Source organism: Paraphaeosphaeria sporulosa (assembly GCF_001642045.1).
Source record: "Paraphaeosphaeria sporulosa strain AP3s5-JAC2a unplaced genomic scaffold CC84scaffold_2, whole genome shotgun sequence".
NCBI classification, from domain to species: Eukaryota; Fungi; Ascomycota; class Dothideomycetes; order Pleosporales; family Didymosphaeriaceae; genus Paraphaeosphaeria; species Paraphaeosphaeria sporulosa.
Window position 1 is genome coordinate 2,083,724 of NW_017253361.1, and position 22,437 is coordinate 2,106,160.

The 22,437-nt window shown below is 51.2% G+C and overlaps 8 protein-coding genes across 8 annotated transcripts; 4 read left to right on the forward strand and 4 right to left on the reverse strand.

Moving 5' to 3' along the window:
• On the forward strand, positions 1–1,992 carry CC84DRAFT_1081814 (RNI-like protein; the record flags this gene model as incomplete). Its single annotated transcript, XM_018173948.1, has 2 exons — positions 1–1,391; positions 1,497–1,992. The coding sequence occupies 2 exons, from the start codon at positions 1–3 to the stop codon at positions 1,990–1,992; spliced, it is 1,887 nt and encodes a 628-aa protein (XP_018040339.1).
• Positions 1,993–2,423: 431 nt separating this feature from the next.
• Positions 2,424–3,014, forward strand: CC84DRAFT_1172457 (uncharacterized protein; the record flags this gene model as incomplete). The annotated part of the gene is made up of 2 exons (XM_018179981.1): positions 2,424–2,484; positions 2,641–3,014. 2 exons carry the CDS (start codon positions 2,424–2,426, stop codon positions 3,012–3,014), a joined length of 435 nt encoding a protein of 144 aa, XP_018040340.1.
• Positions 3,015–5,692: 2,678 nt separating this feature from the next.
• CC84DRAFT_1184147 (MFS general substrate transporter) lies at positions 5,693–7,793 on the forward strand (the record flags this gene model as incomplete). Its single annotated transcript, XM_018180729.1, has 6 exons — positions 5,693–5,714; positions 5,771–5,971; positions 6,025–6,519; positions 6,621–7,238; positions 7,313–7,405; positions 7,471–7,793. The coding sequence occupies 6 exons, from the start codon at positions 5,693–5,695 to the stop codon at positions 7,791–7,793; spliced, it is 1,752 nt and encodes a 583-aa protein (XP_018040341.1).
• A 363-nt stretch (positions 7,794–8,156) lies between these two features.
• CC84DRAFT_1193583 (uncharacterized protein) lies at positions 8,157–10,180 on the reverse strand. Its single transcript, XM_018181314.1, has 3 exons — positions 9,763–10,180; positions 9,160–9,677; positions 8,157–9,091 (listed from the first exon to the last, which is right to left on the reverse strand). Exons 1-3 carry the CDS (start codon positions 10,110–10,112, stop codon positions 8,514–8,516), a joined length of 1,446 nt encoding a protein of 481 aa, XP_018040342.1. The 5' UTR covers positions 10,113–10,180; the 3' UTR covers positions 8,157–8,513.
• Positions 10,181–11,137: 957 nt separating this feature from the next.
• CC84DRAFT_1160999 (COPI associated) lies at positions 11,138–12,421 on the reverse strand. Its single transcript, XM_018177632.1, has 6 exons — positions 12,262–12,421; positions 12,097–12,171; positions 11,992–12,035; positions 11,925–11,939; positions 11,675–11,743; positions 11,138–11,624 (listed from the first exon to the last, which is right to left on the reverse strand). The coding sequence occupies exons 1-6, from the start codon at positions 12,279–12,281 to the stop codon at positions 11,452–11,454; spliced, it is 396 nt and encodes a 131-aa protein (XP_018040343.1). The 5' UTR covers positions 12,282–12,421; the 3' UTR covers positions 11,138–11,451.
• Positions 12,422–12,729: 308 nt separating this feature from the next.
• Positions 12,730–13,680, reverse strand: CC84DRAFT_1213353 (uncharacterized protein; the record flags this gene model as incomplete). Its single annotated transcript, XM_018182526.1, has 1 exon — positions 12,730–13,680. One exon carries the CDS (start codon positions 13,678–13,680, stop codon positions 12,730–12,732), a length of 951 nt encoding a protein of 316 aa, XP_018040344.1.
• Positions 13,681–14,263: 583 nt separating this feature from the next.
• Positions 14,264–14,722, reverse strand: CC84DRAFT_1235980 (uncharacterized protein; the record flags this gene model as incomplete). The annotated part of the gene is made up of 1 exon (XM_018183870.1): positions 14,264–14,722. Exon 1 carries the CDS (start codon positions 14,579–14,581, stop codon positions 14,264–14,266), a length of 318 nt encoding a protein of 105 aa, XP_018040345.1. The 5' UTR covers positions 14,582–14,722.
• Positions 14,723–19,968: 5,246 nt separating this feature from the next.
• CC84DRAFT_1193586 (uncharacterized protein) lies at positions 19,969–21,032 on the forward strand (the record flags this gene model as incomplete). The annotated part of the gene is made up of 2 exons (XM_018181315.1): positions 19,969–20,084; positions 20,172–21,032. The coding sequence occupies 2 exons, from the start codon at positions 19,969–19,971 to the stop codon at positions 21,013–21,015; spliced, it is 960 nt and encodes a 319-aa protein (XP_018040346.1). The 3' UTR covers positions 21,016–21,032.
• Positions 21,033–22,437: the final 1,405 nt, after the last annotated feature.

Below are 22,437 nucleotides of genomic sequence, written 5' to 3' on the forward strand. Positions count from 1 at the left end.
ATGGAGGACGCAACACATGAGAGCCCTCGGTCCCCCACGACGGGTGCTCACCCCATAGGAAATTCGAAGTATCTGGAGAAGAATGTTGCTGAGTGGGCCGACATACTTAACACTCAGCTAGAGACTGCATCACCGCTCTTCTTAGCGGCGGGACCTTTGGTTGACGACATTGTCATGAAATTACCGCGTCGAAAAGCAGCAGACCCTGCTGCTGCTGCAATGGCCCAATCGATCGCCCGGCTGCAATATCCGCATTACGACACCCCTGTTGGATCGCTCATACGGTACGAGACGGATCTCATGAAGCTGCGAAGGCTTGTCGTGGAGCAACGAAAACTTCACATTAGCGAGGCGACGAAGCAGAAAGAGCTCGTTGACTGGCCGAAGCGGGTCATGAAGCAGGGGGCTTGGGATCCTGTCGCCGACTCGTGGTCACTCGTCGGCGCTCCAGCCATCCCCATGCCCGTAGAAATTGCAGAGAAAGAGACCTTGATACCCTTTTTCGAGCACCTCGCTTCCAACGGTACCGATGCCAACTTGTCCACAACTAGTGCCTGCGCGAATGCGACTGAAATCGAGGAGCCCTACTACAACGTAAAATGTCTTGAGTTCGAGCGGGGTGTGCTTTACTCCGACCGTCGTTTGGACCTTTGCAAAATGGTCGTTGGCCCCACCCATATTGCGGACCTGATGGCAAGCTTGAAGACCAATCAGTTCGTCGAGCATTTCTTGCTGGGAAATAACATCATCGGACCACGGGGTGCCCGATGCATTTCCAACTTCATGAAGGATTCCCCGAATCAGATCAGCACTTGGTATCTCGCTGGTAATTGCATTGACGCGATCAGCTTCGGGATGCTCGTCAATCAATGGGTCAGGTCGAAACGCGTCACCAATATCTGGCTCAAACGCAACCCGTTGATGCCGGAATCTGCCAATGACATCTTCCGATTGATTACAGAGACTAAATACTTGCGCACTTTGGATCTTGATCAGACTCAGCTCGGTGATGCTGGTGTCGCAACGCTGTTCGAGAGGCTTGCGGAGCACACGCCTGGAGGTCACACTTTTGATAGTCTGCCACTCAAACACCTCTATCTGAATGCTTCCGGCATCGGCATCAAGGGTGCGACGGCGATCGCAAAGTGGTTAGCACGGGAGCATTGTCAACTCGACGCTCTCTACGTCAGTAACAATCCACTGGGAAATGACGGTGTTATTGCCCTGGCCCAAGGCTTGAAGAAGAATAAGACATTGTCCCGATTGACACTTCAGTCTGTTGGCATGAGCGACGATGGTGTGATCGCTTTGTGTGCGGCGCTCAGCAAGAATCCGACCATCAAGACCTTGGACTTTGGTCAGAGTTTCGCAACACCGGATCTGGGTTCCCGGTGAGTAACCACTTATATCTTTTTTGCTAGGATCTGGGTGTCCTATAGTACACCTGGATGACGTGGTGCTGTGCTTATGACCGACCGATGACTGACATGGAATAGATACAATTGGATCACCGACAGATCCGCGGATGCCATTTGCGACCTCGGCAAGATGTGCCCAAATCTGGCATATCTGGACCTCCACTATTGTGCCCTCACGCACAACGGTCTGAATCACATCCTTGAAGTAGTGGAAGACAGCCCCACGCTCGAATACTTCTTCGCCAAGACCATCCACCCACAAGAGAGAACCGCCGCTGCTGTAGATGCCGGGAAAAATCATGCCCGTCTCAAGAAGCTGGCGCACGAAACCCTCGAGCGGAATGTCCAGCGCATCTACGGCGTCACCTACGCTACGTTTATGGCTGAGCACAAACGCTGGCTTGTCAATGACAAGGATGCCGTGCGCAAAATCGACTCGGTATATCGCAATCGCGATGCTGGGTTGGCGCGGCGTGGGCTGAAGAGGCTGGATAAATGGTGGGCGGAGGGCGACGAGACGTTGCAGGCGGTGTTGAAAGAATACCACGACACGGCACCTGAGGAGGTGGATTGAGGCTCTGTGGATGGTTGATGCAATGGTCTGCTGGGATTGGATGACTCCGTTCATGGGTTGATTTTGGGATATTATGAGGAGTTTTGCAGTGCTGCAACAGGGTTTGATACTTCATTTCAATGATCGAGTTTCGAATATTAGACTGGCATGCCTGGGCAAGGGTATACGTAAATGAAATGTTGGACTTGATGCGAGTAGGCGAAGTCGACGTGACCCAGTTTGAAGGTATTCATGTCTATGTTCGTGTGTTTTTGAAGTGAGCTAAAACCGCACGTTCCTTATACATGTCTCACTTGTTTGGATGATTGAGCACTCCTTATTTCCACAAAAGTTCCCTCTTGTTTCAGTCACAGAGCACTGCCGGTGTACTTGAAACGTAGGCGCCTTTGAACCATAACAAGGTCTGCGCCAGGTAAGCGGCGAGCATCAACATGGTCCTCTACTCGACCCATTTAAACCGCTCATGCCACAGAAACATCATTCAAAGATCACGTTCGTCAACTCCATCTGGATTACCACCCATTAAGCCCCACGATTTGCGCCTCAGCTGAAGCACCACCTCCAAGTGCTTCTCACTGAGCGGTTCCTTCCTCCGCAGCGAGGATACGCCCCATTCTAACCGCACACTTGATCTAACGGCCGTTCAAGCCCCAGCACGCCAACCTATCGAGAGCCGCATCGCCAATGGCGACAGCCTCGGAATCGAACTTGCGCAAGAAATTGGTCCAGATTTGCTTACCGTCGGCCTCGGTGGGCGGTTTGTAAGACAGCGTGATATCGATGCCCGACTCAAACCTCGAGTGGGGCGTCCTCAGGCGATTTGTGGTGATGATGAGGGTACCGGAGTATTAACCCAGGAGACGGAGGAAGACGGACACAAACTCGTTGCGCTCGAGGTTGTTGACGTTGCGTGCCGCCCTGAAAACATCTGCCTCGTCAATCAGGCAAACGGCTTTCCATTCCGAACACAGCCTGAGCGCCGAGCCGAGGCCTGCCTCGACAGCCTTTGCGGAGATGCCTAGCTCGCTGGCGCTGATCTTGTGGAGGGGGCGCCGGAAAACTACCCATATAGTGAGTGTCACCGTTTCCCGCAAAATGAGATGAGAAAGAAGTGTGACCCTTACAGCGCAGCAAGTGACTGACGGGCGCAAACGACCACAAAGTCGCACCCGCTGTTTTCTTCCCTCATCAAGACGGCAAGAGGACGTGTATGTGGAGATATCGCAGTCCTATTAAATTGCGTGAGAAGATCGAGTGCACACCTGTCAGGCCATTCCCGCAGGTCTAGAACAAGCTTGTGCTTATCCATGGTTCAACCGCAAGACAGTCTGTCTGTTTACATCAGTGATCTCTAAATCGGGTGCCGCATCAAAAAAAAACCCCCCTCTTAGCAGCTGCTGTATCAGAAAGGGAATGCAGGTGCACACATTATCTTATATAAGCTTACTCACTTTTAAAGTCAGACACTTGAAGTCTGATAGTCTAGCATACCTATCTATCTAGGGTTCTCTACGTAGAAATTCTGGCTCTACTGTTAGCTACTGCACCCGCTGTGCCTCTCGTGCAGGTGAAGCAGTGGCATCCGGATTCCTCCTCGCTAACACGTATGGATGGAGAGGGCATGGGTATCGTTCAACCTGAAAGGTGCCGTTTGCGCACAATTGCACAATACTAGCATAATTGCTTCAATCCTCAGCTCTCAATACAACTTTCAAATCAACTTCCCTGTGCATATCCTAGTCTGCCGCCCACATGATTGTGCACTTGACTTGGCCCTCAACCTGCGGTCCCTCCATCAATCCATCGAGCAACATGCCTCGATGGTCCAGCTCTACTATCCCTGAGCACTGCCTGATGCTCGAAAAGTATTCGCTTTCTGCAGTGTCACCATCGTCATTATCGCAGTCGCTATCCCACCATATCGCAGACTCGTCTCTCGCGGGAAGACGGAGTGCTTGCATGATAATCCACCCGTAGGAGTGGAAGACCTGTGCTACGGCGCGATCGTCTGTTGTATACTTTGGTCTTGGAGGGTTGGATGAGCAGGAGGCAAATGGGTGGCGGGGCTTGAAGAGTAGGTATGGCATTGTTAGCGAAAGTTTTCGGGTGTGAGAGTGCTACAAAGATATGTAGAGACATCGTGTCGATCGGGCAGTTGTTGATGACTTGAGGGCCGGTCGCAACAATTGTTCTCGACGGTTTTGAATCCTGGAATGTCTACTCTCGAGCTGGGAGATCTTCTTTGAATGCTACCTTTCTTCAGAAGACTGATAAACATCATCGGCGGATTTGATGGTTTATCTGCATTCCAGAGGGGGTGGTGTCTTCTAGTTTCTTCATCTCCCGCGGAACGACGAGTCTGTCATCTCTTTGCAATGTGATAACGATGCGCAGAGAGTCCCAGCTTCTTCTGGTAAATTTGGAATCCTGATCTTTTCATTGAAATGAGGCACTCTAAAGGTCATGGACACCCTTTTGCATACTAGAGCAGGTCCACAACAGGTCCAGAGCAGGCGATTTCCCAGCTCGTGCAGCCGGCTAGCAACGTGGTCAAGTGAACTAGTACCTAGCCCAACTGATATTGCCGAATTCTGCGTACTGTGACAATGTACGGAAATGATGACAAGACCACGCAGCCTCTTTGAAACTTGATAAACAACATTAACTATAGATGATCAGGCGCTGTAATCATCCATTTTCAAGGCATTTATCTCGACAAAGCCTCTGTCAAGACAAAGAGAGTTGTTCATTCCAGCGCGCCAGACCCTTCTCTTTACCGAGAATTCCCAGATACCGAAGTTTTCCAGGCCGCCACGCGCCAACGACCTGGCCCACGGAGCACCCGTCACTTTGGATGGCGCTCCGGGGGTGCGGTATCATCACGATGAAGGGGTGAGCCCACGAGTCGTAAGGTGTAGCGAGATGATCGGCGATGGTCCCTGAATGGTGCTGGCTCGTTCTGGAGTCGAGAAGCTTGTTGTTGGCCGCCGAGGTGCTTTTGCGTGTCAAGCAATTGCAATGCGGGGTAGTTCCACGCTAAGGCGATGCCAGGATTGGAATGAATGCAACATCCTATTTGGGTGCAAGTGTCCTTTGAACACGTTCTGTTGTGAGAATATGGCCCTGGGTAGTGAGCGTCAACTCTACTACTGAAGTGAAGCTTGTGAAGCTTGTGGAATTTGCAAAAACAGCAGTTGAAACGTGCGATCAGCCCTTTAGGACTGCAGACCCGTCACAATAAACAAAGACCAACAGAGGATGCCGCGGTACTTTTCCATGCAGGTCGAGGATCCGATAGAGTGGCTTGCGCGGGTCCAGTCGGTTAAAGCGCGGGATGGTCATGGGGAGGGCCAATGAAACCCAACGCACACCGCCACCACGAACGGCCAGGACAAACTCGTCGGTATCTCCGTGACTTAGGACGTCTGAGACGAGCTATTTCCCCAGTACCCCGCGAATTCACTCATTGTGGATCTCGGATACGGCCCCGTGGGGTCACGAGAGAAAGATAGCAACGCCGGCAGGATCGAGCTCCGTCTGCCGCCCAACGTAGATCAGCATACGCGTCCAGGCTGCGCATAAAGGCCCATGATGTCTCTTTGAGTGGATCGTCAGGCCGTGCCAAAACCTCTGGTCCCCTTCCTTGACCGATTTATCGACTGTGTACTGCGTACATCGGTCTTGACTGCAACACTGAACGATGACCGACGCCAGTAGCTCAAGTAAGTCACTGCAAAGCCTTGAACAAATAATCGAATGTGTGACTGACACTTCACAGATGGCTCGGGGGAGCACTCCCCAACAGCGAAGCCCACGACCATGGAGCACATCGAGCAGATCCACACCAACGAGCGAGTCCCTGGCCACACGAACTACTATGAGAAGGATGGTCTGAGAACATACGGGGACGACGAAAATCACGACGTCGAGCCGCCAATGACATTCTCGAGGATCATGAGTCTTATCGCCATGGCGTTCCGTATGTCCTCCATACCTGATATAACATTCAGAATCTGACGAATCACCACGCAGTCTGGACCGGCAGTCAGATTCCTGTATATCTCTTCGGCGGTGTCCCACCATATATCTACGCCGACATTGGCGGTGTCGATCGATGGATCTGGTTCGTCCTCGCGAATCTGCTTTCCCTCGCTGCCGTCTGTCCATTCGTTGGATCAATCTCCGATATCGTGGGTCGCCGCTATGTTGCCATGATTGGCGCCTGCTTTCTCATCTTGGGCATGATCATCTGCTCGACAGCGCACACGATGAACATCTTCATCAGCGGCATGGTCTTCTCCGGCGTTGGCGCCGGTATCAACGAGCTCACAGCACTGGCCGTGACATCTGAATTGGCGCCCACTTCGCAGCGTGGCAAGTACGTTGCCATTCTGGTGTTCACAATCATCCCGTTTTGCCCTTCCGTACTCTGGGCACAACTGATTGCCTCGCACACGAGCTGGAGATGGATCGGCTGCTGGTGCGGTGTCTGGGCCTTCATTGGCCTTGTCATGACTGCCGTCTTCTGTAAGATCCTCACCGGTACAAAGTCGCTATGTGTTAGACATTAGATGACTTGTACACAAACCCCCTTTTGTGACTCAGCTGACTTTGTACCCGCGATATAGACCATCCTCCTCCCCGACCGAACAGCCAAGGTCTGAGCCGCAGGCAAATTCTCTCCGAGATCGACTACCTCGGCGGATTTCTATCTATCTCTGGAATGCTCCTCTTCATGATGGGAATGCAATGGGGAGGGTACCAGTACCCATGGTCGAGCGCGCACGTCCTCGCACCTCTGATTTTGGGCGCAATCCTCATCGTGGCGTTCGTGGTCTGGCAAGGCTACGCAAAACACCCCATGTTCCCGAAGAGACTGCGACAAGAGCCTCGCATCCTCGGACTCACCCTCGTCATTACCTTCATCTCCGGCGCCAACTTCTTCTCCATCCTCATGTTCTGGCCTACACAGGCCTTCAACGTGTACGGTCATGATCCCGTCGGTGTCGGGATCCGTGGTATTCCCGTCGGATTCTCCATCCTGGCTGGCGCATGCATTGTTCTGTGGCTTCTCTCTCTGCTCCGCGGGCACAACAAGGAGCTTCTTATCGTATCCTCTATCCTCATGACGGCTGGCTGTGGTTCTCTCGCAATTGCCCGTGTGGACAATCTGCACCAACTCTGGGGATTGCTTGTTCTGGCTGGACTTGGAATTGGAGGCATTGTGGTCCCAGCATCAATTATCTGTGAGTCAATCGAGGCTATCTGCACGAACTGAATGTTTGCTGATTGACCGTATTAGCTACTATCATCTGCCCAGATGATCTCATCGCAACAGTCGCCGCCCTCACACTGGCTATTCGTGTCATTGGCGGTTCGGTTGGATACTGCGTCTACTATAACGTTTTCATTTGTAAGCCTTCCACCCTCAACCCGCCTTTCCTTCGATTCGTAGGCCACACTACTAACATCTCCCAGCCAAGTTCGTCCCTGCTGCCACGCACTTCATCGGCGGCGCCATGGTAACCAAACTAAACATCACCGACACAGCCACCATCGGCGAAGCCATCGTCATCACAGGCAGCTCGCTGCTCCCCGCCCTCAAGGAACTCCCAGGTATCAAGGACGTTCCCGGCGCGTACGAGCTTGTCGTCTATGCTGGCCAGCTCGCCTACGCGGAGGCGTATAAATACGTCTACTATGTGAGCATAGCGTTTGGAGCTGTCAGCATCGTTGCCGCGTGCTTCTTGGGCGACATTTCCAAGTATATGGATGATCACGTGGCAGTGGTCATGCATTGAGTGGGGGCATCTTGTGCGGTCGACCTGCTTTTCAACGAAGCATCATACTGTAACTGTAGCTTATTCAATCGAATATTCTTGTACATTGAAGTCGTCTTTCGCGAGAATTTCCCAAGACATTTGACCAGATTATGCTCCTCTGCACAACCAACAGGGCTGCGCAGTGAGGATAACCGCACTTGTGGTGTACGAGAAGCAGGGCCTACAGGCTGACGCTGAAGAAGGGGAAGGCAGAACGGACGGGCAAGAGTTTGGGAGTACTACCTGTAGCACCGAAGGCATATGCTTAGGGAGGGTGGCCAGGTATGTTATTGAACACCATCAACAGTATCGATGTTTTGAGAGGCATAGAATTCTTTATAGATTCGTAACTCGTATGTGATTCATTTTGATGACCAGCACATCGGTATCGCGCATATCCTATATATCCCGATCTCGACCTTGTTTGTCGTAATGACAGTCTCCGATAGAACCTTACGCCACGCTTGAAAGCTTCTTATACAATATTAGCAACTCCCCGCTTTCATCTGACCTGTGCCGCATTGAGATCATAAGAGTCGTCCCGTAAAGAACGTTCATGCCCTGGTATGGGTCAAGGATATGTTTTCCAAAAACGCCGATGAGAGTAGCATGTCCACATCTACTTTTGTCGATGGGATTGGGTCCTCCTCTCTATTGTTGTACAGCCTGTTCCGATGTTGAGCATCTTTCCAACACTCGTCAGTCATCGCCCAGTTCCAGCAGTTCTCTTTCACGTTTCGCCTGCTCTTGCCTCATCACTTCTATCTCCCGCATGAGCCTCTCTTTGCGGGCAGATCTGTCTTCTTGCGGAGCGGATGGAGAATCTGCACTTCGTTGTGAGAGGCTTGACAGCAATGGGTCAATGTTTGTGTCGTGCGCTGCAGCCGGGTTCAGAATCGACGAAATGGGATTCGGTCGGTGGGGTGCTGGGGTCGCAGGTTTCTCGTCCGCATCTAGCGTGGCGCTCAAGCTACGTTTTCTTGGCGAAGGAGGTCCCAGCTGAGCACCGCTGCCCTGGTAGGTGGTAAAATCAACCGGCACAGGGGCTCTGATACCCGATGGAAGTTCGCTCGACTCAATTGCGGTTGACGGGTCGGGTGACACCGAGTGCTCGAAAGCCGGGGTATGCATTGAACGCGGTTGGGGCGAGAAACTGGTGACTGACGATGGTGCTTGTGTGCTGTTGCCATCGGCTGGGACGATACGTTTCCGGCGTTTGATTTCTTGTTTCTTCATCTCGACAGGGCGGTGTGCGCCATGGAGCTTATAGTAGAGACCTTCGCAAGTTAGCTCGTGATGCGGGAATGCCGACCCTACAATGGTTCGCGACAGGACATGAACGTACCACAAGCATTGCAGATAGTATGTCCAGCTTCGTCTCTCCTCCAAAGAGGTGTTACAGTAGTCCCGCAATTTTGGCAAGCCGGGATCGCGTTCGTCGCCACTGGGGCTCCTCTGTCATTTCCAGTAGTAGTAGAAGGGCCACTCGTCTGTGCTAGCGCAAATTGTGCCGTCTTGGAGACACGATTGTTAAAAGCAGGGCATCCACCGCAACCCTGCTGGCCTCCCATGCCATTACATCTACCGCCTCCAGGACAAGTTCCAGCGGCTTGGTGATCTGATGCGACATAAGTCGCTGGTCTCGGCGAGACGCCTGCGCCTCCTGGTGAAGCGCTCCGGTCATGCCCTTGGCCTGTTGCTGGACTTTGATGGATGGGGAGAATGGGCTGCCCTGTGGTGTTACGCTTGAGATTAGTTGGGCGTGATTGGTTCCTCGCCTTCTGGTACAAACCACAAGCATTGCAAATGGTTTCTCCAGCAGGCGATCGCCGCCACAAGGGTGTTTTCGTGGTTCCGCAGTTGCTTTTACGATTGTCAGCATGGTCTCATCAGGGTTCAAGGTAGGAGCGGCATGGCTGCAAAAAAGAAAGCAGAGGCTGAGACGCACCTGCAGACTTGGCCGGAAATAAGCGCATTTCCAGCACCAAGACTAGGCTGAGGAAGAGATGCCGGAGTCGTTGGTAATGAGGGCTGCTCCGGTTGCTCGCTTTCCCGCATAGGCCGCGCATCCTCCAGAGAGTGGTAGATTTCAGGAGCATGTGGGGGTGGCGGCGTTGGAGCCTGCCGGGCTTGGGAAGGCGAAGTTATTCTTGAGGTCCGGTTGTCCTGGACCTGATTCAACTGGCTAAGTTGCTCGGCCATTTCTACGTCCTCTCGACTCGGTTCCCGGGACAAGTGGTGTGGATGAGTTGGCGTCGGAGCCAGCGATGTGCCACCGCTACCTGACCCGTTTGCCATGATATCTGGCGGACGTGCTGCCTCCGGGCAGCACTGGGGAGGCAGGTATGAGCAACTGTGGAAATATGATGCGGCAGTGTCTCGAGAGTGATGTTGCAGTGGGGTCTTCTATGTCCGTTGGACGGCTGCTGGACCGGTTCCGCGAGCTGATGGGGTTGCTTATGCAAGTACTTGCTCCTGTCAGGTGGCCAAAACGTGACCTGGTTGTTTCGCCGAGAGGTTGGCCCAGGGGGTCTGCAGCGAGACACGGGTGCAGTGGAAAGGAGATTGTTGCTCCTCGTGAGCCGGCAGAAGACGGGATACGCGTTTTGCTTTGTCCGAGTGTTCCTTCGTCCTCTAGCAACCAGCAAAGGGCGTCAGAAAGGGTTGCGGTGATGCGTAACAGGCAACTGGTATGGGAGGTCGCAAGTTCCTTGCCGATGCAGGGCGGGCCAATCACCGCGTTGATGATGATAAGCAGGTTTGCTAGCTTTCGCGCCTAGCTCGATCCTCCTGCGCTCGTTAACGCAAGCCTTCGTGACCTTCACCGCATCGTCTGGCAGCAATCTCGGCGAGCAAAATCCCAGGTGCATGTACAATTACGTAGCCGTAAACGGCTGTGGCTTCCTTCCGACTTTTACAGACTAGATCGACCACGCGGGCGGTCGCAATCTGCTGTGGCAAAGAGGAAAACCCGAGCGACCTTCCCCATTATTCTGCCCATGTTGCTGCTCGGCGCATTTGTAACGGCAAACATGCACTCGTTGATTCGCCGGCAGCTGGTCTGGCCAATTGAAGCTGCCTCGAAGCTCGCTACTCTCCACCTGCAGCTAACGAACTCAAGTGCGCCGCGTTCTCGGGCCCTCCACCATCAGGTTGTTGCGCAAAGTTCGCTCAATGCTTGCGGCTAGCATCTTAACCTGGGCAATTCCGTTGGTATGCGCGCACGAACAACTCTCCATTGGCAGCTGGAATGCCCGGCATCAACAGCTACTGTGATCAACAGCAGCGTACCGCTGGGCAGGCCCGCACATAGTGCATGGATATCGCTTGTTGGAACCATTGACCAAGTCGTCAAATTGCCTACCGTCTACTGATAGCATACAACAGCCCGTGGCACGCCATGTCGTGAGGCGTGCACACGTATCCAGTTCCTTTCCTGAACCCCAACGAACTCAAAACAACATATGGGTCGTCACCACTGTGCGCCAATTCCGCAGTCCACCCACATCCAAATGTTTTCCACTCATCACACAGTATGCGATCATGTACGAGCCAACCCCGTCCCTCTTTCTACAATCGTCTAGGTTTTGAGGAATGATCGATCGCCATCCTCGAATTGCATAGCCGCTTGGACGTTTTAGACCTGTTCTGCGCCCCAGCCAGCATCGGCATCGCGCATGTTTGCAGGCGGCTCAATGGACGGGATAAACTCAAGGACGATGTACGCGAGGCCAACAACACCGACAATGGTGCCGGGGATGATGCGCCACCAACCGTCACCAACGGCTACGGAACCGACGAAGACATAGACTGAGTATTATAAGCGGCTGCGTCGTTTCGCGTACAGTGAGGCAACCTACAAACTCCACGGCCGATGAACGAGAACATGAACGAAGCATAGCGGGTGACTTGTGGGGGGATCTGGACCTCTGTGCAAGTGTCAGCAGTGTCTTTTCGCTATGATCGCCTTCGAAATCGTGCGCCGTCCTCAATGACACATGGATTTATTGTCACAGCGACCGGCCTCAGCTAGTGTTTGGCGACTTCAAACGGTAATGAAGGTGGGCGCGCGAGCCGATTCGCATTGTAAGGGAGCGAGGGAGTACGAACCAAGGAGTCCGGTGGCTGGCAATGTGTCAGTACTAGCTTTCTCAACTATCGGTAGGAGCTTCCTTACCAGCACCAAAGATGACCAAGTATACACCAAGAATGATGTTCGCGCTTGGGGAGTATTGTCAGCCTGGTGTATGCGAATCAGGACATGGTGCGCAGGGCAACTCACAAGCCGCCTGGGTGGATGAACTTTGTTACGCCGCCGAGGACCATGAAAACCGCAGTGGCGAAGTTCACCATGCGACTGCATCTACTGTCAGCGCCCAAAATTCATGGCAACGTCGCTGCTGTTCGAAAGTCGGAGAAGACAGCTCGCTGGACCAGGCGCACGCACAAGATGTCGGAGAAGTCCATGCCGGTCGGCTGGTCGGAGAGATGTGGGAACCGCAGTTTGATTAACGTTCGCGAAGGCGATGGAGTGCGATGGGCGGCGCAATGGGCGGATGCGAAAAAGACACAGTGTTTGGAGGTTAACGTTTCGCGCGGTGGAGGTTGTGCCTTGCGGAGCTACCCAGCGTCACGTAACAGCCAAGCTCCTCGCTTGCTCCTGCCGCACGTCGTCATAACGACCGGCGCTTGTCATTGGCTGCTACACGCCCTTACACTTGGTCGCTCTCAACATCATGTCGCAGGCAGCAGCGTCTGGAGCTCTGCGATAGGATACACCGTGCAATGGAAAATCTGTTGTTCCCTATGCGAACGATTTCGTGGCTACCTACAAGATCATGCGCCGGCAGACGCGTAAGCTCAACGGCAATGACGCCTTAATCAACCTACAGCCGCTCCAAGCATCAGTCCCAGTCTAGTCTACGCTATGAGTCTCTTGATCTGGCTCATCTTTCTCCTGGCAGCTGTCAGCGACCTCAAAGACAGCGGCGAAATCAGCTGTCACGTACTCCAATGAGCCTTTCGCCGACGGGTCCTTGCCTTTGGTCGAGCTCGACCGTGACACTTCCTCCTCCCACGGAAACAGTGGGAGGTTCCACTTTGGTGGGAAATAAACTCGCTCACCCTTATCGTCGACACAGATCCCTAGATCAGAAATCACAGAGACTTGCGTCGTCTTGAGAATTCCTCCTAGGCCGACCCACGCTTGGATCTCGTGCAAGAGCTCAAGCTCTAGTTCCCCGTTGGCTACCGCTGAGGCTTCATTTCCGGCACCGTAGTGGTAGATCATGGGTGCTTTAGGATCGAGTTTCCCGAGCGACTTGGCAGGGTCGGGCTTATTCCAATCATCCGATACCTCTTTCTTCTGCGCCGTTTGCTGTCTGATCTCAGCAATCGTCCTTCGTTCCTGGTTTGCTCCACTCATCAGATGCATCTCTTTCTTATGGATTTCTCCCACTTGAGGATTCCCTTGTGGTTCTGCCAGCTTCTCAGAGTCTTTCCCATTCACAAGTCCCGTGAAGCTGCTCCTATGACTACTCGCAGTCCCCGGTCGAGGTGATTTGGTCAACCTTTTACGCTGCCTACCCTTATCATTATCCTGTGCTAGTCTTCGCGCATTCTCCTTGCGCCAATAATCCCACAGGGAAGGCTTGTTTTCTTCGCCCTCTCCTTCTCCCTCCATCCGCTTACGGTACTCTCGTCTCGCGACTGGCCACCTAGGATCGTTATTCGTGGTCTCTTCTACTCGCCATCCCCACTTTCGCAGGTCTTGAAGCATGATATCGTCAACAGCGTCCAGGCGGTCGACAGCATAGGCTGGCTTGTTTGTTTCGATCGCGTCATGTGGATATAAGAGGTAAAGCATGTTAGTTGTGCTTGTGAGTTGGGTTAGTCAGAGCTCAATTACATAGGGCCTTGTGATACTTGGACAATCCCGTGACGTCTTCACTTTTTGCTGGGAATGAAGGGCTCGCAGCGCTCGACATGGTGAGGCCACTTCTTCAAAAACTTGGATCCTGGAGCTATTGTTGAAGAATGCGACGCGTCAGCTTTGTTTGGTGGTGTTGATATAAGTCAATACGTTTGAAACTGACGTGTTGGTGACTGCGTAGCTTGCCACTCAAACAGACAACGTTCGCAGCCAACACACGTCGTTGCTTCCAAGTAACAATTGGTGAGGAAAAGCTCACTTCATTCCATGCCGAAATTTGTCTTGTCTCGGTCACTCCTGGACAAATGTGAATAAGCGATGCAGTATGTACTGCGCCCATTCTGAGTCCTAGGTAATACACAATTGCCTTCTTCGTAGCGTCTTCATAGCGTACTCGGGCGCGTCCGCCGATGTCATTGGCATTCGGATCGGTCAACACAGTAACTGCTATGCCATTTCAATTCGTGATAATTCGTGATAATTCCATGCTATGTGTGTTTACCCAATCCATCCATTCCTACGCTGAAGATCGTGCTGCTGCAATCGACATCCACCCGCGTGTTCCTTTCTGAAATGAGGGGAAGACGCATAGTATCCTGAGGGTAGATTCAGTCATGTTGAGGTCGCTTCCTAGCTCGATGGCCCGGCGCTCGACGAGATGCTTCTCCTTCAGGAGGCGACCGTTCTTGTCAGCGTGGCGGTCCTTGAGAACGGCGATGAAATGCTCCGCAGTGTCGCTCTTACACTTGTAGAAGAGGACGTGTGTGCACATGGACACGAGGGTTAGAGTAACAATGGTGGCGAGGCCAGGAAGACGGAGGGAGAGATTGCTCATACTGTCCTAGTATTTCTGTTCAATACTTGCTGGTAAGTTAATTGGCCGGTCTCTAGAGACTGAGGTGGTCGTTGTTCGGATAACTGCCAGCTAAAGAAACAGTGTCAGCTTTTTGGTAGTATGGCGCGAAGCTTACCGGTTTCTTGAGCCCTCATTCGTTCAAGAATCGAACTTAGTTCAGATTAATGAGTAAATAGAATGCCTTGCTCATAAATAGAGGAGGGTTTGCTTTCAGAGTACTCATTACGTGGAAGCAACTTGCTGCGCTCCAATGGTCGTAGATTAAGCCACAATAGTTTAATTCTATACTTATGGCGCAGTGACTTTCAAATACTGCTTCGATGATTAGTTCATCAACCGTGACTGGCAGTTGAAAGCAGCACGCACAGACACGACCGCGCTGGCTCTTTCACATAGCAATGCGGTAAGTTTGTCTTCGGGGAAGGTACCGTGTCCGTGCACGCGATGCGCGGTTTCGCCAGATGCGCGCCCATCACCAAATCACTGAGTTGCAGAAATCGAGTTACAGAGCCACCCACAATAGCTTAATTATTCTAATAATCCATCCAAATACTAAACAAACTACTGCGAAAAAGATGGACTACTTGAATTTCTGTAGGAGTTTGATGTTCCTGCCAACCCTCGTAGTTCTCACAGATGAAGGATCACGGCCCTGATCACCTCCCCTACCCTCTACAACCACCTCACGCCTCTGTTTTTTCTATATAGGCTTTACAGCAGGCTCTAAAGCCTTCCTCTTTCCCTTTTAGGAAGTTTGTGTAGGCTTTTTAGTGTTTTGTTTCTCTTTTTCTTTACGTTGGCGTGTAGCCTATTTCTTAGCCGCAATCCTCTCCTTTTCTTCTCGCCTTTAAATCCTTAACCTTGCTCTTTCTTCTTTCTCTTAAAGTTAATGTACCTTTTTTGAGGCCTTTTCTGCCTTCTTACGAGCTTTTTTAAGTTGTTGCTTCTCAGCTTCTTGGTCTTTGATCCTTTGGCGGAACTAGGCCTCCCTCACTTTAGATGGGGACTAGAATATAGCGCCCCCGCGGTACTCCTGGCGTTGCTATAGGTCTAGGGGCTTGCTTTTCTTCTTATGTTTCTTCTTAGAAAGTAGAGCCTTTAATAAGCCTTCTACTTCTGTGTAGAGTAGCTCATTTTGGATTGATATATGGTGGAGTGAGCAGCTCAGCTTTTGAGCCTCTCTACTACTCTAGTCCTTTACTTCTGATCGTATTAGGCTATGTAATTTGAGCCAATCTTCTCTACTAAGGACTAAGCTAGAGTTCTCTCTCTCTTCTTACTCTAGTGTTGATTTCTTGAACCGTTTAAGTATAATCTCTGGGCTGAGAGGTATTATTCCAGTTGCTTAGAAAGACCTTAGGATTGTTTTTTCTTGAAAGGAGTAGGTCCAGGCTTCCTAAAATAGTGGGAAGAAGTCTCCTTTCTTAACTGGTAATAGTCCTTGGGCGTTGTGGAGGTATTTTATAAGCTGTTTTGAATAGGCAGATGATAGAGGCTTGAATATCACCACATCTAGTGGCTGTAACGTGTGGGTTGAATGAGGGGGGAATATTAGGAGGAGAATTCGATTCTAATCACAGAACTCGATGAAATCCATAGTGATGTGGGATCCATGGCCGTCAAGGATTAATAGCTAATAGGATTGTCGTGATTTCTACTTAGTGTATCGATTAAACACCTATTCAAGCCACGCTAGGCTAATATCATTGTTGGTCCAGCCAGAGGGAGATGAGCTGACGTGAACTTGGTGTTTTCCAGCCTAAATTCCATCTACCCAAGAAGCTTGAAGGGCTGAATTTGCAGAGGCAAAGATCAGAGTAGGAGGGAGAGCTGATCTATTACTACAAACACATGCTTGTAGTGTTATCCACTCTCTATTACTATCTTGAAGGGCTGCTGTAACTTCCTTTTGGTCCCACATTGCTTTACTGAAGATCCTTTTACTTCTTCCAATCACCCTAATAAGGAAGCCTTTCTCATCCATATTGTACGTGTGACGTGGCTCTATATCGTATTTCTTAATAACCTCTATCAGAAGTTGAAAGAATAGTTAATATTTATCCTCTGAATCAGCATGGTGGTGATCGCGATCCATTCCAGTACTCCATCGGGGGGTAATAGAGATCCCATGGCGGGTGAGAAATCGGGTAACCCAGCTCTCGCTCACTGGCTCCTTTGCTATAGCTGACGCGAAATTTTGTACCATCTCCCTTGTAGGTGGTAGCCGACGAGCTGTAAGCTGTTCTATATAGCTTACAAGCTCTAGCTCTTGTTGTGGAGTGAGCTTTTGTGTATTGGCGTGCTGGGTAGTAGATGAGGCTGTTTCACCCTTGTGCCGGCGCGTCAACGTTAAGCGTACAACACCATATTTTTTTGCTATTACAGTGTACGTAAAAGTTTCGCCTGGTCCTAGGGAGTTGATTTCTTCAATCGCTTCGTTGATTGGATCCATATTGGTTGAGTTATGAGGTTGTGAAGATTGCGCGATTTTTCTGAGATCGCGCATCTGGCGAAACCGCGCATCGCGTGCACGGACACGGTATGGCTCCTCACTATTTCCTGAAAAATCTAGATAGAGATCTTGGATGCTTGCTGCCTGGGATTGTCCAACGGGGTTTAAGATGGAAACATGTAAGGTTCGAAACAAAGGTACTTACGTTCCACACGATTCTTAACATACCCAGGAATCCAAAGATATTACGTTTGGATAAAGCACTCACGTCCGTAGATGTACGCAGACGCCGTGGCAAATGTATGACTTCCAATCCTGAAGTTCGCGGTTCCAGGCAGCCTGACTCACGTGCAGCTGAACCACCTAAGCCAGCAAAACCTGATATAAAATGGCCCTCAATACCCACCACTGTGCTAGCTTTACTTGACCACCAACTCTCAGTTAATTCTTGCGCTGGACAGCATCACTTATCAACCACAAAACTTTATCTTTCTGAACCGACAACTCACACTCGAGGTCCTGCACCCAATGGATGGCTCTCTTCCCTTGTTCCATGCTGCAATCCTCGCTATGGGCATCGTTGCTTTGACCTACTTGCTCGTGGTGCTGTTCATCAGCTTCACTTACGCACCACCCCATACCCAGCGGAGCAAGCAATTCAGCGAGAATGCTCTTCGACTGGAACTTTGTATCACGGCGGCACCAGGACCATCGTCTGATCTGATATGCAAGGTAGAAACCTCTTAGTAGGACTGTAGATAGGAAAGACAATCACCCCCACTTGTTCCTCGCTTCCCAAGGAAGAAAGTGCTACATGAGGCACCTATCAGCAAAATGTAATGCGTTGTAAGGTAGCATTTTTCACGTATTCAATATCAATTACATTTACAGAGACACTCGATCGATGCGGTCAATTTTGCGCTCAGAGTCCACTTTCCCCTCATCCATGCTGATATCGCCATCTCAGCACACCACGAAACTTGCAAGTCCCCCTCTCGTCCATTCGGTTGCGCAGCAGCGAATGACTCTCATTTCCAGTCCGGTGCAAAACTACACCGGAGAGGGCAAAGTCTACCTCATAGAGCGATGTAAGCCCGAAAACGTATACGAATGTCTCGACTCAACCGGTCACGTTGGTCAGCGGCACCATATTTTACGCAGATTTCAAGGTTGCCTCCACCAAAACGAGCTCCCCGGTTGGCATTTGCGTTTATGCTCCTCTTGCGGCAAGGAATCACTATATCTTGATCTCCTGCTCCCATGAGCTGAAAAGGTATATGAAGGAGACTGGTTTTGAAGAAGTCCGTTTGCTGCACAATTTGAATGGCATTCATGACTAAGAGTTTGCACGAAATAAGTCCGCTGATGAGATTGTCATCCTGGATGCAGATGGGGATGCAGCCTCAGTGGTATGTGCGCCTGTTCAACTAGCTCCTGAGGCGAGTCAAGCGAGGCAGAAGCTTAGTTGATATCAGGAGAAGCACACAGTGCTTTATGCAAGTAAATGCGGACCATATTGAGTGGGGTGGGCATACGTGCGATGGATGCAGTGGCAGTGCATCAAGGGCATGAAATATGATTGTCATCATACGGCGCAATGTCTACACCTTTCCACTCCAGGCAGTCATGCCCGGCTGGCGTGATTCGACCTTGAGGGCGGGACAAGTGTCATCAAATCATGGGAACTCGTATGTATCATGCGGCAGCAATCATTCACCTATAGGTGGAAAGTGTCCCGGCTGCAGCTCAGCACTGGCGATGCTGTTTCTCTTCGCACTGGCATCCAAAGGGACGGGCCTGATCCCTTGCCACCGTGCAAACAGACCCTGAAGCTCAAGCAATCCCATCGCTAGCAGTATTTCGTTCGTGTATGGGGGTGCGTACAAAGCACCAGACTGTGCAGACCTCGATGATGGGTATGATGGGTGGTTCTCGCAAACGATCACAGGCCGCACATTCAGACCGGATAGGGCTCGGTCAGTCTGACTCGAACATGACCGAGACCGGATGTAATGGGTTATGGTACCGAAGGAATGTTGCAGACGCACTGATACCCAACTGATTGTCCTGATACCGGAGCGTCACTTCCGAAGATCTCTTCGAAACCTTTCTTATGAGCAAAGAAACGTTCCCTCATCATGCGTCTGGACCTGAAGCGCTCTGAGAGAACATCGCTGCCAGAATAATCTGTAGGGGACATATTTTAAGACTTTCAGGCTGTCGCAGTGCGAAGTCGTTGCGCGTGATGTTTTGGGCCGCAAGGCTCCTCGCACCGGACACGGTTCTCACGATCTTGAAAGGGGTGACCGCGATGGATTCTACTGTCATAAGAATCACCTCGATGCTGGGTTGACACACTGGTCGAGGAGAATGTCAGTGTTTGATGTCCAAATTGGGAAATAGTTCCCATTCACGCCAGTGGCATTGAGGGGCAAACACTAAGATAACCCCATCGCGCTATCATCAGCCTCATCAACCTGAAAGCCAAAACTATGCGATTGGTCAATTATCTCCGGTTTTTATGACTGATAGGCTCCTGGCTTCTAGACCTTTGTTGGGCCCCTGAGTTTCCGACCGTATTGATCACGATGCCAACTCCGATACACGGGGTGCTTATCGCATGTGACGATAGTTGTCGCAATCGATATCTCCAAAGGTAATTTCAGCCCGATCGCGTTCGCGCCCCCCATGGGAAAGTAATACCACAATAGCGCACGGCCGCTATCCCCTCACAAAAAAGTGGCGGGTTGGTTACCTGAATCAGAACGTCCAAACGTAGTGTTACACGTAATTGACCATGACCTTGAACCGATATATATGTTCAGTAGCTGGTCTCCCTATCTTTTAGCATCCTCAGCTTTATATCTACCACTACTGATTAACAAAGGTCCTTTGCTTCATCACATCGCCCATCATGGTTGGATCACTACTAGGATACCTCGGCTTCAGAGGCAGCCGTACTGCTGTCACACCCAAAACAAAGCCGTTGCCAGCGAAGGTGCAACCGGTGCGCGCGCTGCCAGCAAACTGGTACACATCAGAGGAGATGTACCAGCTTGAACGACGTGCTATCTTCTCCCGCCGATGGCTTCTCATCACCCACAACTCAAGACTTAGCAAGACCGGGGACTGGCTACACTACGACATCGCCAACTACGATGTTGTGATCCACAAGAACATCGCGGGCGAGATCAAAGCTCATCGTGGTGCTCAGACCCTTGACACTCTTGACGCCAGCTCCTCAAACTCGATGCACGTGCGCATCGATAGAAACGGGTTCATATGGATCAATATGGACCCCCACGACAAGCCCGAAGTAGCTTGGGAGGATCGATTCGACCATATCGACGAGCAGACCCGATTTGACCAGTTCAACTTCGACGACTACGAGTTCGACCACACCTGGAACCTAGTCGGTCCCTTCAACTGGAAGATTCTCGCAGACAACTTCAACGAGTGCTACCACTGTGCGACTACCCACCCCGATCTCACAACCGGTCTGATCGACCTCGAGTCCTACGACGTATATTGCGACCCCAAGGGCGACCACATCCAGCACAAGCCCAACACACCCGAAGATCGCAAGGCTCTCGGCCAAGAGATCTGTTCCACATACTGCTTCCCCAACGTCTCCTTCACAATCACAAAACACTTCCTCTTCATCCAAAAGTTCATGCCAAAGTCCCCGCGGGAAAGCATGATGTACTACGAGGTGTGGCGCAACAGGAACTCAGCCGAGGAGGACTTCCTTCTTATCAGCGACACCTACAAGCGCGTCATGAGCGAGGACAAGGTCCTCTGCGAGCGATCGCAGAAGAACATCGAGGCGGGCATCTTCGTCAACGGCGAGCTTCACCCGCACAAGGAGAAGGGGCCTATCTTTTTCCAGAAGAGGTGTCGCGAGGTCGTGGTCGAGCACGCGTCTCGAGAGCGGCGCGAGGGTAGGAAAATTGGACTATAGCGTATGTTTTCTTGTTGGCATCACTTCATGAAGGCGTTTCTTGGCGACATGGCGAAGATCAGAGAATAGCCAGGATGGAACGGCTTCGATCATTATGATGATTATTCCCCCTTTACGTAATTAATCTCCGGACTGATATCAATCCAATCATATCCACCAAAATTATCTAGTGCATAGTTTCTTGGGTCTTTGAGTCCACTGACCATACGCTGATTTCATATGATACAATCTACTATGTTGGATGCGGGGACCAATATCGAGAGCCATAGACCTGTAGTTCATGTATATACGCTTCTCAAATCACGATTTAGTCGCTCGCAGCGTATTCTGCAAGTCGAGAAGGACAGAAGGACTTCATTATGAGAGGCTCGTCTCGACGTTGACAACAGTGAGAGAGCTCGAGTCTTCCTCAAGCTGTTGCTAACGGCGACTCTAGGAACAAGTTTTACACCCTCAAAAGAGGGTTAGTCTTACGGAGCTGCGCCTGAGAGGCTCTTAACGAGCTTAAGCTCGCTGTGCAACCCTCATCTCTAAGGCCTTAGCATTGTGATAACTAGTTTCATGCCAAAATTGAACAAGAGTACCCCCGTGACGTAATACGTCCGCACGGCGATCTACCTCTTCAATATTGTTGACTGGAAGCTAATTCATCAAAAACGTAGAGAACGAGCAAAGGAGACAGATCGATATTGAGATTGGCCGCCGAAAGCTCGAGGAGATGGAGGGAGAAACAGCGACTACTGCTTAGAACATGGAAATGATTGTGGTGTATTCTGCATCTATTGTATGCAATGATTCGTAAAGTTCACTGCCAGAACACGCAAAAGAGATTTGACTGTCCTCTTCGAGTCAAGCACCCAAGGTACGGGCATCAAATCAGCGTGAATCAAGGCAAGGTAGTGTATGCCGTAGTACCTAGAGCTAGCTAAAAGTTCAATGTAGAAATACTGAGGGATCGATTTGGGGATAATCCAAAGAAGTGAGGATATGCAGGTCTACACTAAGAGGTCGGCAGGGTCTGCGGTCGAGCATAGTGGGAAGGCAATAGCGAGGGACTCGTACATGCGCCTCCCTCAACACCAGAAACAAGAACTCTGGCAGATGTAAGCCACACGACGGGTCTAGAGCAAGACCGGACGACGCCTTGTATCACGATCTATGATAGACACAACCACCCAACACACCTCGCTAGGTCGCTTCATTCCCCAGACCGAGAGCACTGCCTAGGTGCTATCCCCAACACATGCGAGCAAGCCGGGTTCAACGGATTCCAATATGTTTACCGGAAAGGGCCTACGCTCGACAGGTTGTGCTTCGCGGCGCCTACGAGAGGTCGCTTCCCGTTTAGGGAGACCGTTTGGCATGTGCGTTTGCTGCTTCAACAATGCAAGCAATACAAATGTCGCAGTAAATCTTCAGGGT